This window comes from Spinacia oleracea, chromosome 2, assembly GCF_020520425.1.
Source record: "Spinacia oleracea cultivar Varoflay chromosome 2, BTI_SOV_V1, whole genome shotgun sequence".
In the NCBI taxonomy this organism is placed as follows: Eukaryota; Viridiplantae; Streptophyta; class Magnoliopsida; order Caryophyllales; family Amaranthaceae; genus Spinacia; species Spinacia oleracea.
Window position 1 is genome coordinate 111,934,241 of NC_079488.1, and position 18,126 is coordinate 111,952,366.

At 35.5% G+C, this 18,126-nt stretch overlaps 1 protein-coding gene across 1 annotated transcript; it reads right to left on the minus strand.

The window, feature by feature from the left end:
* Positions 1-7,738: 7,738 nt before the first annotated feature.
* Positions 7,739-13,230, minus strand: LOC110804397 (O-fucosyltransferase 7). Its single transcript, XM_022010019.2, has 12 exons — positions 12,701-13,230; positions 12,148-12,246; positions 11,647-11,746; positions 11,482-11,549; positions 10,722-10,810; positions 10,454-10,634; positions 10,005-10,133; positions 9,781-9,914; positions 9,251-9,464; positions 8,903-9,087; positions 8,669-8,764; positions 7,739-8,306 (listed from the first exon to the last, which is right to left on the minus strand). Exons 1-12 carry the CDS (start codon positions 12,842-12,844, stop codon positions 8,144-8,146), a joined length of 1,602 nt encoding a protein of 533 aa, XP_021865711.1. The 5' UTR covers positions 12,845-13,230; the 3' UTR covers positions 7,739-8,143.
* Between the last annotated feature and the right edge of the window lie 4,896 nt (positions 13,231-18,126).

Sequence of the window (18,126 nt, forward strand, 5' to 3'; positions counted from 1 at the left end):
TGGGGAAAAAAAACTCAAATAAGCTTATTTTATCTAAACTTGTTTGAACTTATAAGAAATTTGAACCGATTTGAACATTTTTTCCTGAAACAGTCAAAGTAAATTAAAAGGGTTAAAACAAACTCATAAAGATTTACTTTTATGTTGTATATCATATTCGGTGTTCGGTTTTATTGAGGTCTAATCGGATCGATTCAATTTATATTGAAGTTCGATTTTTGAAATATTGTGTCCAATATGAAACGAAATTAACAAATCTAATCCGATCTAATTTTTTATTTGGTAGGCATGATGTGATCCATAATCCGAATTAAAATTACCTATTCTGTACAACTTTTGCTAATAATGTTATAAAAATATAAATCATAAATTGACACACACTGTCGAAATATCTTGAAAGTTAGTACACGATCTTGAGTATTTGTAGTTTAACCAAAACAACTCAACAAGTATTTCGTGTCAAAATAAAGGGACTAAGAGAGAGGAATGTATTTTTAAACATAAAATTTTACTCCGTATGACCTAAAGAAAATTTCAATTATTTCTATTTATTTGGATCTTGAAATCCGATTTTAATTCTCATTCAATCTGAATTAGTACTCCTATATATTTTGGATTGGCTTAGATTTTGGTACCCTAATCACATCCAACAAGATGTCACATTAACATAGGTTATTGAAAATTCATATTCAAAGTTTTTATGACAAAAATAACGACAACTTTTGTGTAATACCGCCTCACCGAAAAGACCACTTTGATTGTTTAACTAATTGGTTGTATTGCTTAACTAATTGGTTTCAGTGCTTAATTAATTAGTTTCAGTACTTAACTAATTGATTACAGTGATTAACTAATTGATTTCATTGCTTAACTTGATGACATCAATGTGGTATTTGTGTAAGACTGTTTTATACTTCGTATAAAAGTTAGTACAAAAATAATTGCAATGAAGTATGTAATTTATTAAGAACAGTAGAGTCAACCAAAGCCCAAGGGACCCTATGTGGACTTTAGGTAAATCGGAATTCATGGTACACGAGTACACACTCCAACTTAAGACAGCTACACAGGTACAAACACTCCCATTTAAGACGTTTGCTTGTTCAAAGTCATCAAATCCACTTACGTACCAACTAGGTACACTTGAGTGTACATAAGAAATCGCGATAGAGAAAACAGAAAAGGAGCAAGATCATCATATTACAACAATTTGTGATTATCATTCATATGTTGATAATGAAGTTAATTAATAATGGAAAATTTCATATCTGTAAAAGAATACGACATTGTGATAAATAAACACGATAATGTTCCTTTACGTATACACTTGTATTCTTTTGGTGCACGGTCTATGATCTGATATGTGTAGTTGGAAATGAAGTCCACTGTCTTGTGAGAAAAGTGATATAAAAAGTGCAATATACAACTACTCCCTCCATTCCTTTTTGTTCTTCCCATTTCCTTTTTTAGCATTTCTTTTTGTTCTTCCCCTACTGAATCTTTACTATTTTTGGCCATAGTTTTTTTACCAATTTACCCTAAGATTCCCCACTATTTACCAAAAATACCCTAAGATTCTACCCTTTCCCACCCACTTTTACCGCACCCACCTTATTTAATTATTTAACCTAACCCTACCCCCCCTCCCTTTATTACCCGTCCCTTTCTCATTCTGATTTCACTCTCTCACCTCTGATTTCTCTCTCTCTCATTCTGATTTCTCTCTCTCACCTCTTCGGATCTCTCTCTCTCTCTTATTTCACTCTCTCTCTCTCTTAAAATCCCTCCCCTGTTCTTGAGAAAACCCTAGGTTTTCCGCCTCTGATCTGGGTTTTCCTCTCCAAATCTCACAAATCTGAAACGTTTTCGCCGAAAAACTTTCATAAAAATTACTCGGATTCATTTTCCGATCAGATCCCCTCTATTTTTGTCCCCTTTTTGGTCCCTAATCGTCGCTGATCTTTGTTTTTCTGGTACGTTATGGGTTCTTCTTTGTCTAGAACTCGAGGTGATTCTGGGGTGGGAACTACTGGTCAAAGAATCCCCGATTCCAACTGTGATTGGGGATCCAAGTGCAACTGTCCCAATAACGAGCATTCCTACTCCGCCGAATATAAAAACAATCTGTATTTGGCCCAAAAAGAAAATACGAGTACTCGAAACTATTTGGAAGAATGGTTTCGGAAGAGGGAAGTGGAGCCAGGAGAGGAGGTTGAGTCAAAATATGACGATCGGAAACCCACTCCCTCAGATCTGCGTTTTTTCGGTGAAGGAGATTCCGATGAGGTATTACTTTAGATTTTTTGCGATTTATTTAGGGTTAGTGATGTCGGTTTTATTAAAATGGTTTGATGATTGTTTGCATGTCTAAAAAAGTGGGATTTGATAAATGTTGGATTTATTTGGAGTATTGTTCATTAAACTCGGATTATTTTTTGGATAAGTTGCTCTGATTTCCCATTGCATGTGTTAAAAATGCAGATCTGGTATTATTTCGAATTTTTTGGGAATTTTTTGGAGATTTGTTGGATTCATTCGGGCTTTTTATGTTATTCTTTGCTCTGTTTTCTCATTGCATGTTGTTAAAATTGAGTTCTGATTTTATTTTGTGCTCTGTTTTTTCATTGCATGTTGTTAAAATTGAGTTCTGATTTTATTTTGTGCTCTGTTTTTTCATTGCATGTTGTTAAAATTGAGTTCTGATTTTATTTGGAGATATTTGGAAATTATTTGAAGAAAATCGGAATATTCATGTGTTTTGTTGATCTGTTTCCCATTGCATGTGGTTAAAAATGGGATCTGGATGTATTAGGGATATTATTTGACATTTTTAGGGTAAAAATGGGATCTGGATGTATTCGGAAAATTAGTTGGATTTTAATGGAATTATTGTGTGATTTGCTCTCATTTATCTCATTGCATGTGGTAACCATGGTGATCTGAAATTATTTGGAACTTTATTTTGAGTTGTTTGATTAAATCTGATTTTAATTCATGGTCCCCTGTTATTTTAAGATGGCACTAATCACGTTGTTTGTCCCCTATTGATTGCAAGGAACCAAGTGGGTCTGATTCATTTGATCTGGTGTATGTTGGAGAGTGTGAAAATGAGAATGGTGATGCTGTTGGGTCTCCAGGACAACTTTCATCTGGTTATCCCTCCTCAAAGAAAGGAGGAATAACCAAAAAATCGGCTTCAGCATCTGATGATGCTTAGATAAGTCTGACTCCTTTCTCCCTTTTTTCATTTTATTGAATGCTGGCTAGCTGTGGAGTCATAAGGTGGATGCCAACAACTGTGATCTGTTGTTGGCCAGGGGTGTTGTTGTTTGGATGATGATGTTGTGATTAGTTGTATGGATGTTGATGTTAGATAATGATGTTATGATATTGATATTGATAATGATGATTGGATGATGGTGTTTCCATATGGTTATGAAATTTTGTGGAATGTTGTCTGTGTGATGAACATGATTTGATGGCTTAATGTCCCCTGTTTTATGGTATGTTTTGTGTATGATAAATATGATGCTTTGGTGAGTATGAGATTTGATCAGTATAACTATGTTTTGGATTAGTAAAGGCATGAAATGAATATAATTTGGGGATAGGGTTTGAGTTATTTCAGTCCTCTCAGTGTGGCCTGGTGTTGAATGCTTAATGTCCAAGCATGTCCCTTTAGGATACAGTAATGTCCCTTTATTTATTGTGATCGATGATGAGTCTTTTTATTGCTGAGGAACAAGTCTTACTAACCACAAATGCTCGTGCTGCCATTAGTATCAGTAATGATATTTCTCGGGCGCTAAGTGTTTGTGGTTTGGAGTTGTTTCAATGATGCTTGGGGACATTCTGAGATCAATATTAGGAGGTTTGTGATCTTCAATGATGTGATTGTTGATATTCTGAGATCTTTGTTTTGATAATTGTCCTTTAACTTCTTTTGTCGAACGGAGTGAATGTCATTTCACACAATGGAATGTGAATATCAATCATTCCGTTCGGCAGAAGAATGTTAAAGATATGATAGTATTGAAACTACTTGATCAATGATGTGTGTCAATATGTCTGAGAAATGAAACACTACATGTTAATGATCTGTTTAATGCTTCATGTCCCATGAATCAGTGGAGGTCTGTGATGAGTCTTTCATTTGATGAGGTTCAAACCCTATGTTTTGATCAGTTCATGGTGATCTGATGCATTGTTGATTGTTATTGTTATGCTTGATCTGTGATGAGTCTTTCATTTGCTGAGACTCAAACCCAATGTTCCAATAACACTTGTGCACCATTAGCATCATTGATGCTCTTCCGGAGCTAAGTGTTAGGGGATAGGGTTTGTGTCAATGATGCTTGGGGACATTCTGAGATCTTATGTCATGTTTGACAGGAGAGGCAATTCATGTCTTGCAAAACATGTATAATGTGTTTCTGATATTCAATGATGTTAGTGTTGATATTCTGTGATGTATGTGTTGATAACCTGAGATATTTGATTCTAAACATGTCCTTCACCACCAATTACCAAAGGGAATACAGATCATGTCACATCATTGATTGATCTAGTATCCCCTTTGGTGAATTGGTGGTGAGGTTGTAAATCATTTAGAAACAAATCTGTCAATGATGTAAAACAACTTAACTGAGATTCAATGATGTTGCCTTGTTCATTGCTGCTTTGTTCTTGTTTCCTTGTCCATTACATCTTTTGGCACATCGGCATCCAATTGGGAAGAATTTCCATCTGAAAATGATGTGATATGCATTCTTTCCATTTGGATGCCGATGTGTTTAGAGATGTGATGTGTTAAAGTTGTGTACTTATGCCTTGTGATCTGTGATGAGTCTTCATTTTATGAGTGTCAAACCCTATGTTTTTCAATCAAACTCATGCACCATTAGCATCCATGATGTTTTTCAGGAGCTAAGTTTAATTGGAAAGGGTTTGATTCAATGATTTTTGGGGACATTCTGAGATAATTATGATTCTTTGTTTATGTGAGGCATATTCCATGTGTTATCAATGATGAATTGATTGTTTTTGTCAAAATTACATCTTTTGACGCATCGGTTTCAAAATGGGAATAATTTCCATCTGAAAATGATGTGATATTATTATTTATTTCCATTTTGAAGCCGATGTGTTTAGAGTTGTGATATTGCAAATGCTGCCTTGTTCTTAATAACCCAATGCTGCCTTGTTTATAGTGTTGCCAATGCTGCCTTACCTCTTGTGCCTTGTTCTTTTTCTGCCAATGCTGCCTTGTTCTTGTTATGTACTCATTTGATGTTTATTGCCTTGCCTTGATTACTCTACATTGATGTGAATAAGAATGATGGAAAAAAACTTTACTAAACTTAAACATGAGATTCATTCATTGATGCTTCCAAAAGATATGCTTACAAAATGTTTTGCCTACATGTTATGCTTGCATTTAAGCTTACAAAAGTGACACATTGGTTTTACTTGTCAATTTAAAAACATGTCCCCAAAACACAAAAAGTTATCTAATTGTTTTCACCTTGCTTCACTGGTTTGCTTTCCATTCATCATAGAGTTGCATGCATTCATTAACTGCCCATATAGGTGCCTTGACTTGCTCTGACAGTCTGCCTTCATCTTCTAAAATCTTCTTCTTGTTGTGTGGAAGTTGGTAATCATTGTTGCCTTTGTGTTTTAGAATCTCATTAGAAACAAACTGTAATGTCATCCACACATTAGACAATGTCTTAGGATGCAACTCATTAAAAGAATCATACACTGCTCCACTTAAGTCCTCCACAGTTTTAGGCATTTTCTTGTGCATAAGTGATTGTATTGACCTGAAAAATCCCAAGTCCAAGATGTTGCAATCTGGACTGTTTGCTGGCTGTTGAGTCAACACAAAAGTGAACCCATCTTGTTTGTAGTGTAGTTGCCATTCAGGATCATTTTGCAATATATGTGCCTTTGCATTATCTTGAATGATATAGATGACCTTTTCCCCTTCATGTGGTGGCCACTTTGCCTTGATTGCTGGAATTAGCATGTTGATCATCATTGCCCTTGTTTCAATTTGATTCACAGACTTCACTGGCTTTGTTTCAATGGTCCCCTTTACTCTGTTTTTTGATGTCCTCTTGGCTGCAACTGCATTTGTGAATGGAAATATGCCTATTTTACCATCAAATTCACAATTCCCATTTTCACCCCACCTTGGTCTGGCTACTGCTGCCATGAACATGTATTTTGGTATCTTGGTTCTTGAACTTGCACTTCTATGTGGATAGGGTTCATTTTTTGCAAGATAAACTCTCTGGTTTTTTTGAGTCAAATAAAACCACTTCTCATCAATATGAATGAAGTCATACATGCTGTAATATGTTGGTTCTTGTGGTATAGTGTAATCCATTATTAGTCTGAGTACCCACCTCATCCTTGCCATTTTGCATGCATCTGAAATGCCTGGATGCAAGGGACTTGAGTGTGGCTTAATAATTTTCCTCTTGATGAGCCTCCATACTGTTGTTGGTCCCAAATTGAGCATTCTTGCAAGATCTACAATGCATGTTCTGTCCCCCATGGCTATTTGTGCAATAGAGTCATATGTGACTTGAACCTTTTTCCTGCCACACTTGTGATACTTACTTTCCACCACATATGAATTCATTGCTGCCTTCTGCTTCTTTGCTTTGTCCCATATTGACCCTATGGTTTTTCTGTTGTAATCAAATTCTATGGATGCATCCCTTATTGTCCCAAACAAAAGAGTTTCTGAATCTGGAATTTTTCTATTCAGCAGGTACACCAAAATTTCAAGCCTCAATTCATTATTTATTCTAGGAGTTCTAGGCTTATGATGATCTGTTCTGGGTGTTGCTGTTTGATGATGAATTGGTGATGCATTTTCTGATGGTGGTGGAAAGTTCAAATCAAAAAGAAATGGTACCTCTTGAAAGTTGGTAGTTTGCTGCTGCCCTTCCCCTTCTACTTCTGGTACTTGCTGTACATATTCAGTGCTGTTTGGTACATCTTCATTAAACCCAATGTCCCCAAAATCAGCAGCAGTATTTTGAGAAGCTTGTACCAAGTCAGCAGCATCATCACCTACCTCTGAGTCAGAATCGGAGTTAATGCCATCGCCTTCATCATCAGAAAATCCGAGGAAATCGTCATCCTCTTGATCTGAAGCCATTAAGTCCCCTGTTATTTTGCTATTTAATGCTGAATTGAGTTTAGAAATTTTGGTGTTTTGCTTGTATTTATTGAACTTGGTAAAAGTCAGATTTTGGTGTTTTGTGGGGGGAAAGTGACCCTATTTATAAAGGGAATTCACTATGTCAACCCCTCAAAAATTTGGAGGGAAATTAAAAATCCCCTGTTTTTTTATTTGGGGGGAAAATTTGGAGGGAAAACTGAAATCAATTGTTTGGGCTTAATTTTCAGCCAAAAAAAACGTGAGTCATTGTATGATTAAATCTGATTGGTCCATGTAACAGCTGATGGGTCCCATACCCCATGTGACTGAAATTTTTTGCTGATTTCTTTCATTACTTTAATAAAATATCTACTTTTCTCCCTATTAATTAAATACTTTCTCTCTCTTTACTTTATTCAATTTCTTACACCCAATCATTATTCTTACACCCAATCATTACTCATATTCCAATACAAACCAAGATTCAGTTTTCTTAAACCACACCCAACATTCTTTAGGGGAAGAACAAAAGGGAATGGAGGGAGTACTATACAAGAGTAAGCAAAATAACCTTTTATTTCATCAGATGTAAATAAGAATAATAATTACTCTGTAACAAATAAGACTATACATGTAATTTACTGCATTTCTTACCACCTATAAAAAAAACTGCAAATGCAGCAAAAGATATTATCCCTAATCCCTCAAAAAATTTAAAACAAAAACTCAGTTTCCTAAATGTACACATTTTACCTCCCTAATAAAACTGGAGGTGCCTAACAATTTCTCCTTCAAATTCTGCCTAGCATATTTATACCAGGCTTCTTTTGAGTACTGCATTTCGAACTGCAGAAGGCGTTGTCAGAATTTGCAGCTGGTAGTGAGTAAAATGGTGTGAAAAATGCAGAATATCCTTAGTTTTTTCTGTGTCTGTAAACTCTGAGATCATTTCTACAGGTTTCTCTATTGGATGGAAGAAGAAGAAGTATTCATATGCAAGGATGTTCCTTGACCCTGACATAAACATTCTGGCAAAGGATTTTCATAAAATGCTTCTTCGGACCGAAATCTGTCCATGCCCTTTGTTCCTGATATTGGACCTTTTCTCTTTCTTGGTGACCCTTGCCTGTTGGAAATAACCATCAGTAGTTGCAGAATTGCAGATGACACGAACACATGAATGATGAATGTATGTATTCATTAGTTCATGTACAGATTATGCTATGTATATGGCTCTGTTATTTTCACCTTATATCCACATATTTCAGGAAAAATAAGTTCAAATAATATACGTTCAGGAAAAATAAGACCTACCCAAGTAAAATTATAACTAAACTAAGTTTTGACAAGTTCTAGTAAGTTCAGAAAAAGTAAGTGAAAATTAGGTAAAGATGGAGCATAATGAAGAAACCGCCTTTCAGAGGAAAATTTATGAATGAATGACAAGACGAAAAATAGCTAAAGATGGAGCATAATCTTTACAATTACCTTCTTCTGTGAATTTCAATTATTCGATATGACAAGTTCTTCCCTTCTTTTAGTGATCCTTGCTCAACTTTGTCGAACCAGCGAACAAGTGCTTTCCTGTGAAGAAAATTAACATAAAAATGAATTTCAGGATAAACGTTTTTTTTCCATGAACCGTATGTTATTTTACTGTGAATGAACAACAAGTTATTTCAGGGATTCCGATTTCCGGGAGCATGACTCAAAGAAATTAACCTGTCAGGAAGAATTGTTTTCCTATGACCCAAGTACCGGCGATGACCTTCAACAGCCCTTGCCATGTTTCCCGAGTATGTAGGAATGAACACATCACTTTCAACAGAAACAATATAATCAAGTGCAGCCATTTGAGATGCATGATTCATAAAAGGCTCAAGTTCTTCTATAGATGCTAATTTCTCCTGAAAATGACCAAGTAATCATGTCAAGGTCAATAACGTGCTACAAGTCTAAAAAAAGATATCGGCATTGAAGAGTCACCGAGAAATTACCAATAACATCAGCATAAACCCTCAACGTTGGAAGATCAAGTAAAATTTAAGAGAAGAACATAGGGAATAATACCTTGTTCATCAAAATTGGATAACGAGACCGTAACTCAGCTATACGGGATTCACCACCATATATCTCTCCAGCAGCAACGTATATGGGAGTATCCGATGGAAATCCAAGCCCGGATAGAAATAGGCCAACCTCTTTTGGTGTCAAGGGACAAAACCCTTTACTTCTTTGTTCTGTCGCGTTAATATCCTTCACTTTCCAATGTGTTGTATTTTGCCTGCAAGTTTATATGAGCATGCAGATTTTTCATCACTTCAAGAAAATAGGCTAAAACATCGTCTAAGGCGCGTTCTATTCACATGATTTTCATGAACTTATTTGTACTTAACTGAACTTAACTTATCAGAATTTAATTTAGTTACAACTTGTACTTAGGTAACCCTTATTTTCCTGAACTTATATTATCTGAACTTTTAGTTCAAATAAGTTGAGTTAAGTTCAGAGAATATAAGTTCAGACAAAATAAGTCGAATAGAACGGAGCCTTAGCACTACAAAATGATTCTCTTAGTTGTAGCAGAAACTTTGCTTTACCTAATCATTGTCAGCTCATCAGTTTCCTCACGAGATAATCCATGGGAGCATCCACTAAATGCGAGCATGTCTTTTTCATATCGTAAGTGCAAAGCTATATAACGGCCATAATTCCTCATCCTCTCCACCAGCAACTGTACAAAGAAAGCAAAATTTAAACTTCAATACAGCATTTCAACGATTATATAAGCGAAACACTCGTTAATTTATTTAGTGAAGTTTACTTTTCCCATTGCTTCAATCCTTGGAGAAAAACGGAGGGCTTCATAACAGGCACGGCAACGTAACTTCTGAATGTCAGGGGGGAGATTATTATTTGCTAAGCGAGAATCTGATTTGGCAGCTCGGATCACCTGCCACGAAAAGTTAGGTGGTTAAAATTGAACATGTAGACACAGTTTTTCAAGCTTTGTAACTAGGGCAATCCCTTTCCCGATCCGATAACCCGACTCGAACCTGACCTGAAGTTACCGAGAGAAACCCCAATCCGACCCGATTTGACCCATTTATCATATTTTGTACTAATTTTAAGTTTTACAATATTTCTAATATTTTTTTACACAACCCGAACTCGACCAGAAACCAAACCCGAACCTGACCCATTGACCCGAATTGCCATCCCTATTTGTAACCCACTAGACAAGGTTAAACAGAACAAAAACTAAAAGTGTACCTGAAAGTTGTTCCACATGCTTGCTATGTCATTCTGGTAGTAGTCTAGCCCAGACCAACTACGAAAATGTTTTACTGCTCGGGGAGCAGTCAAAAGTTCTTTAGGTAGGTTCCGAACTACTTTTATATCATTAGCCAAAGCTTTAATGAAATGATCTTGATCAAAAACATCTGCAAAATTGCTGCAACCAATTTTCCAAGAGATTAGAATAATAAGATCACTTGATGTCATATCAACTGAAAAGAAAAGAATAAAAGACAATGTGTACCTTGAATCTTGCCAAAAAGACCTCTTGTCAAGTTCTGGGATCACAAGAGTCGCATTAATGATCCGGGCCACAGCCACCATATCACAAATCTGGATTCAAAACAGAAAGTGATGGGATCTCAATCTTTCATTTTCTCAACCGAATTTTTTTTTAAAAAATAACAATTTTACCTATCTACATAATTAGTGACAATAAGGTGTAACATTTCCACAGAAGATATGGTAAAATCTCAGAGCAGAGATGTTTACCAATACAAATCCCAAATTATAAGCAATATTACAGTATAATATGGTAATTGTTAACAAAACGACTACACAGTTCAGATTTATTTTCAAAAAAATACCATAATTCCAGACATAATTTGATATATTGTGAGACATAGTTCCAATAGGATCATAGAGTATATCCTGAATAAAATATACTTGTGAAAGTTCAACCTGTAAAATTTTGTGCCTGAAATATGTACTAGTAGATTTGAAGCTGAAGCTTGTCTTTCAAAACTCATTTACAACCTAACTAAACATGACGCGTGCAAAAAAGATTGTAGTATTTGTTCCACCATTGTTATAATAGAATTGATGACTGATTACTACGTGTTAAAACGAACAGCTGTTCAACAGAAGAAGACATATAGCAGATGAACTGTAAATTTCAACACGTACTAAACATATTGCTAGTTGATCAAATTGTCCAACAAAAACAGAACATCTGAAGAATTGAATGAAATATGAATAAGCTAGTTAAGAGATAGAGAACAAACCCCAGCCCGCATTTGATTAAGACCGCCATTAGTATGAACAAGCAGGTAACGATTTGACTCTGAAGGAGCTGAAAAGTGTGAAACAAAACAGCATATGAGTGTTCAAGAATTCCATGTTACAATTACTGCAAATCAAGGAAACCCAACAAAGAACGGTTTTCTTACGTGTATACAACTTTGTAGGCTCAACACAGGGCAAAAAATCGCGATTAGGAGGCTTCTTCCATAGTTTGTCATAGTCCAATAACCCACTGGCACCAATCAACTGTCAATTCTAAATGAGTGAAAAAATGAAAAACCAAGCAAGAAAAAATTCTTTGCATCGAAACAGATGGTTTAGAACTTTAAGGAATGCACCCTGTTCACCTTATTTCCACTAATTTAAGTTCAGTTAAGTTCAGATAAGATAAATTCAGGAAAAGAACGGTTGACAAAGTACAATTTATAACTAAAATCAGTTTTGATAAGTTCTAATAAGTTCAGATAAGGTATGTTCGGAAAAAATAAGTGAAAATCAGGTAGCCAAACGCTGATTATAAAATTCAAGCCAAACCATATGCAATCCAATCATTTAGTTGTCACGTGATCATGAATGCTTCGTGACTAGTTCAAATTACACTATCAACAGAACTATTAAGTAAAGACAAGGGGTGAGGAATCACAAACCTTCTTTGAAGAGAGTGGAGGTTTAGCTATATTTGGAGGTGCATTTTCAAACACAAGCTCCTGTTCAGCCTCTAGTTTTGGAAAATTAGTTTCATGTGGCTGCAAATAAGGAAACAAAAAAATAAACACTAATTAATTAATTCATTAGTTCATCCCACTTGAACAACACCACTGAAAATCCACTTAAATTACTAAAATCAAACACTTAAATTGGTAAAATCATAAATCATAATTAAGAAAACAACACTGAAATCATCATTGTAAGTGGAATTTGTAACACACCCAGTAAAAAAAATCGCACTTTTACCAGTAAACCATCATTGTAAGTGGAATTTGTAACACACCCAGTAAAAAAATTAATGTCAGAAATTTACAAAAAGGAAAGAAATTACTCAATCATGGTAAATTACTCAATCTTCAGGAAATATCAAAAAAAATCATTAATACCCATTATTAGAAATAAATTGCACATGATATTGATTGTGATCATTAAATAAAACAAAAAAAAAAGAGAAAATTTAAACAAAATTAAAACAAAAAAAGAAAAACAAACCGTGGGGAGTTTGTAGGGATCAGGAAGCTTGGGAACTCTGGGGACATGAACAGAGAAGAGTGCCAATAATCCTATTGTACAAATAGCACAACTTAATAACTTCCGCATAACTGCCACCGTCATCACCTTTCGTTTCTGCGTCATTTTCTCTCTGTAGAAAAAAATTATTGGGAAAATTTCCCAACCAAACCCATCCAATGATCAACCACTGAAGATTTCGGAGAAATTAATGTAATCTTGTTGTGTTATTTTAATGAATTGATCGGAAATTGTCGGTTGATCGTCAAAAAATAAATAAAAATCTCTGTTTTCGACGCAATTTGTTTTTGAGAGCTGTGTTTATGTAAAATGCCGATTTTCGGGGTTGACGGTTTCTGAAGAATAAATAACACAGAGTTATTATGTATTTTAGAGAGAGAAAGTGAAGAGTTTGTAGAGAGAGGAGGTGAAGAGAGTTTGAAGAGAGAGAAAATTGGAGATTCTGGGTAACGTGGGAGGGAGGGAGAAGAGGTGGGGGGAGTTAAGGGAATTTTGAAAAGAGAAAAATATAAATAAAGGTTTGTTTGTTTGTTAATTAGGATTAGGAGTTTAATTAGGGGTGCGTAATATAAGTAAGCCCTGTTTTTGTCATTTTGTTTCACGAAGTATACTCTACTTTAACTACTACCCCTAATACTAGGAATTTTGAACTTTTAAGTTTGATCTAGTTTTCTATTTTGTAACTAATTAATCTATTTGTAAGTAGATGGATGGGTTAGATCACTTAGATGTGTAGGAGTTAAATACTTTGTGTTTTTGGGATTGTGTTGGTGATGGATTGTTTTTTTATTGGGCTTTTCGTGTTGTCGAAAAATATGGAAATTGTGTTTGGTAAATAGTTTTATTGTTGAATTAGGAAAGTTGATTTGAGTACATTTTGTCCGGTATTTTTCTACTTTGTGCATAAACAAGTAAGGTTCTATTCAGTTCGACTTATTTTGACTTATTTCAGATAAAATAAGTTTAGATAAATTCAGTTAAGTTCGGATAAGTTCAACAAAAATAAGTTTTTTAATACATTTTCACACACAAATAAGTTTATTCAAGACAAATAAGTTTTTTTTTCAGATAAAATAAGTTCAGTTAAGTTTAGATAATATAATTCGGTCAAAATAAGTCCAATAGAACGGAGCTTAACTTCTAAGGGCTATATTTGTTATTTGTATTAGACAAAATAAGTTTATACAAAGTATAAATAAATGAATTAGGTCATGTCCCATACAAGACCACCACACGTATCTTCAATCGCGAGTGCACCTCGAGAGCTTAGCCACTCTTCAGGCTTTAGCCGGGCACACACAACTGACACAAGACACCAAACACAAGTATACTTTCGACACAAGGCACCGCACAAATCTTGAATCACAAAGGCACGTCGAGGGATGCTTCTTGCACACATCGCAAATGCGGCCCGCTACCTAAGGGTCTAGCTTCTGAACCTTGAGCTCTGATACCAGTTGTTGGCCCCCAAATATCCAACTCATTAGACCGCATGCCACCCCATTTACTCCCAACAATGGTTTGATATTGTCTGCTTTAGGACTAATCCGCATGGATATGTTTCTAGGCATCTTCCCATAATGATCATACTAATTGCATTAGGTTGATACTTATATTTAAGGCAACTCTTGCATATTATTCCGATGCGTGATTTGGATAATTGTCATCTCAACAAACAAAGGGTACCACGTAAACTTAAAGTCAACGTTGTTAAAAGTCTTTGTTATTAATGGCCAATATGACTACACATATTTTGGGCAGAGTTGTCACTAGTTCAATTATTCGTTTGTTATGCTCCATATCAGTCCATCATTAGAGGCTGCTAACTAAAACCCTCCAATCATTTATACATTTGCACCAATTGTATTGCTGTATTCACCTAATTAGCTACCTTGGAGATTCTCAAATCTCATTTAGTTTGTTCGCAATTCTATGATTCTCATGTTCTAAATTGAAATTATTATCGTTGGTTATACGGAGTACATGGTAATCATGTACGGAGTAATTAATTATTCAACCTAACATAATTAAAGTCACATTTTGACAAATGAACACACAAAATTAATTAATGCAAGTTGTGTTAAGAAAAATAATTTGGCTAGGACATACTACACTCCTATTGGATATTCTTTTGTCAAGGACTCAAGTGCAATAAAAGATATTCTATATTGTTCATGACATAATCAAGTTATTTATCAAGATCAACAAAAACTTCATAGGTCATAATTTAGCCTAATATTGTTTGGAATATGGTTTTTTTTTGTTTGGCCCTACTTCCGTGGCTTATTCTGTACTTAATAAAAAAATATATACTTCGTATTAGATAAGAAGAAATGACCTATTGAACCAATACCTACAACAGTTTCACGGGTTAGGCTATGTTTTGTTCAACTTATTTTGACTTATTTAAGACAAAATAAGTTCAGCAAAAATAAGTTTTTTTCAGACATTTTCACACACAAATAAGTTTATTAATTTCAGACAAAATAAGCTTTTTTTTCAGATAAAATAAGTTCAGATATTCATATAATATAAGTTCATTCAAAATAAGTCTAGTAGAACGGAGCTTTAACCAGCTGGTTGTGTAGGTCTATGCTTAAGCCACTCTCAACTATTTTGCAGTTGATAGGACTCGACCAACCCTACTAACTTGTGTTGGTTTCCACGCGTAGATATGCTTGGATCTTTTGGTGCAACAATCTAATGAGGACATTGAGGACTGAGGAGTCTTCAATATTATAATTAACATAAAAAAAAATGTGGGGTGCAAGTAAATGAGTAATGTACTCACAAGTACGGATTAGTTTTGTAAGTGTAAAAAGTAGTAGAAGAGTACTAAACAAATGGGTTGAATTTATGACAAATGTTATTTTACAACAGTCTGCCAAGTGCCAATAGTTGTGAACAAAATTTAGCAGACGATATAGATGTGGAATGGAATGAAATGAAGTGAGATTGAATTGAATTGAATAACATGGAGTTGAAATAAACATTAAATTCATTAAGAATTAATATAGATTGCATTTACCACTTTGTAGATCTCAAGAACTATTTTCCTTTACTACGGAGTATTCCTTTATCCTTAGCACCAGGGTACAGCCCTCCACACTCGTACCCCATGCACAATCTTTAAATTCTAACATAAGGAATACAATGTATGTCGATTATGGTACGTATTTTATCTATTTATGTTGAGAAGATTAACTCACATGTGAGTTGGGATTAGCTGTCCCATATGGAATAAATAGATAGAGATTGACTAACATATAAGATTGGTGGGCTACTCCACCTATCACCTACTCCCTCCGTCCCATAATACTTGATCCGTTTTCCTTATCGAGCCGTCCCTTAATACTTGACATGTTTCTAAATATGGAAATACTTAACAATATTATATTATTTCCCACTCCTCCCTTATTAACCCACCTACCCCCTACTCCATACAAAAAATAATAAAAAATTCAACCCATACTCTACCCCTTTACACATTTCCCACTAACTACATTAAAATAATACCCACTATCTGTGCCGGTCAAACTGGGTCGAGTATTAAGGGACTGAGGAAGTATTTGGTTTTAGAATGGAATCCCGCCAGACACTACAAGAAATTTTACCAGTGATGACGGACGGTTGTTAGCCCCGTCGCAAAACTAATGAGGACATTGAGGAGTCTTCAATATTATACTTTTTTGACCTGTCGTTATTAGGTTGTCGTTAAAGATACAAATTCTTGTAGTGAGACTTATATGCGGTTAATCTCTTCTCATATATGGTATTGTGTTAGACTCGATAAGTTTTATCAATTTTATTTTACTTTAACACACCTTGATTCTATTTAATGGTCATTCTTCACATATATGGAGTAATAACAAATATTTTTAACATGTATAATGGAAAAACATTTAAGTACGGAGTATATTTTTTTAAAAGCAACCTTAAATTAAAATATAAATATTCTCATGTAAGTACATAAGATAAACTAGTTCAATTAATATATAGAATAATAGTGTTTATCGTAAAAAAGTTGGAGGCTTAGATGAGTGACAAAAATTAATGTTAGCTACTCCGCATATGTTAGTTGTCTCGTACTGGAGAAAGAAAGGGAGAAAATATCAACTTATAACTTGAGAAGTTACTCTCACGATTGTCAATTGATTTAGTATGGAATCTCCGTGAACTTATAATCGGACCGAACTCTCCCTCTTTATTGGGCGGCGCGGACCCGTTTTATATTCTCTGAAATTTAACAACATGAACTATTAATATGGTATACAAGTATAAACAGGGCTTCCAATCGGGAGAGAAACCCGAAGTCACCCATAGCGGTGGGCCCGAGGCTGAGTGCAGGCAAGCGCAACTGGGTATTCGGGGCTCCGACCCGAGCGCCAGTTTTGAATCGTCAACCTCTACCTCCATTGCCAAGAGGGGTTCCCATAGTTCCCTTGCGGTTCGAAACTCAAGGTCAAGACATGGGCCACCCCGATCGCCTTACAGCAATGTATCTCACCAAGGAGGAAGTGGTGGGTGTTCAAATTCAAGCGAAATATTGGAATCCAAATTTGGGTCAGAGACAGATCTTCACCTATCTCACTCCAATTCAGGTGGAGGACATTCCTCTAACAGGGAAACCCCAATTTTGGAAGGATTGGGAGGGTCATTGGGTTCACCATCCATTGGACCCGATTAACCCGTTTCGTAAGAACTTTTCTCTTCAACGTCCAGATTTAAATATGAAGGTTTGCATGTGGAACGTTCGAGGAGCATGCAGAGATTTGTTCTTATCTCATGCAAAGGAAGTAATTGGCTCTCATCATCCTGATATTTTCATTTTTCTGGAAACAAAATCGGATGGATCAAGAGGTAGGGAGGTAATGAGGTTGCTCAATTATGATGATTGTAGAATAGTAAGACCAGTAGAGAAGCGAGGTGGTATTTGGCTTTTTTGGAAAAAAACAGTGGACTTGATTGATTTTGATTCTGAAAATAATCACTTTCACTCGCTTTTCCATTTCAAAAATCTGGGTAAGGAGGCGTTGGTCTCTGGGTTGCATGCTCCTAGTTCTTCAGGGGCAAGGCACAAATATTGGCGAGGCATGCAAGGTGATCTCCCACCACCTACCACTCCGTGGTTGGTTCTTGGCGATTTAAATGAAATCACTGCTCAATCCGAAAAGAAGGGAGGGAGAGCCTTTAAACCAGCTCAATGCACCGGTCTAGTAAACTTCATGGATGACGCAGGTCTAGTGGATATTGGGTACAATGGATGCCCTTACACTTGGACAAACGCACGTCAAGGAGCTGCTCTAATTCAGGAAAGACTCGATCGTGCCTTGGTGAATTCGGTATGGCTAAACTCCTTTCCTTTTACTAAAGTTCACCATTTACCT

Coding starts and splice junctions, on each gene's coding strand:
- LOC110804397 (XM_022010019.2), bottom strand. CDS start 12,844: ATGACGCAGAAACGAAAGGTGATGACGGTGGCAGTTATGCGGAAGTTA. Junction 12,247..12,700: donor ATCCCTACAAACTCCCCACG/GTTTGTTTTTCT, acceptor CCTTATTTGCAG/CCACATGAAACTAATTTTCC. Junction 10,811..11,481: donor TTAATCAAATGCGGGCTGGG/GTTTGTTCTCTA, acceptor TTTTGAATCCAG/ATTTGTGATATGGTGGCTGT.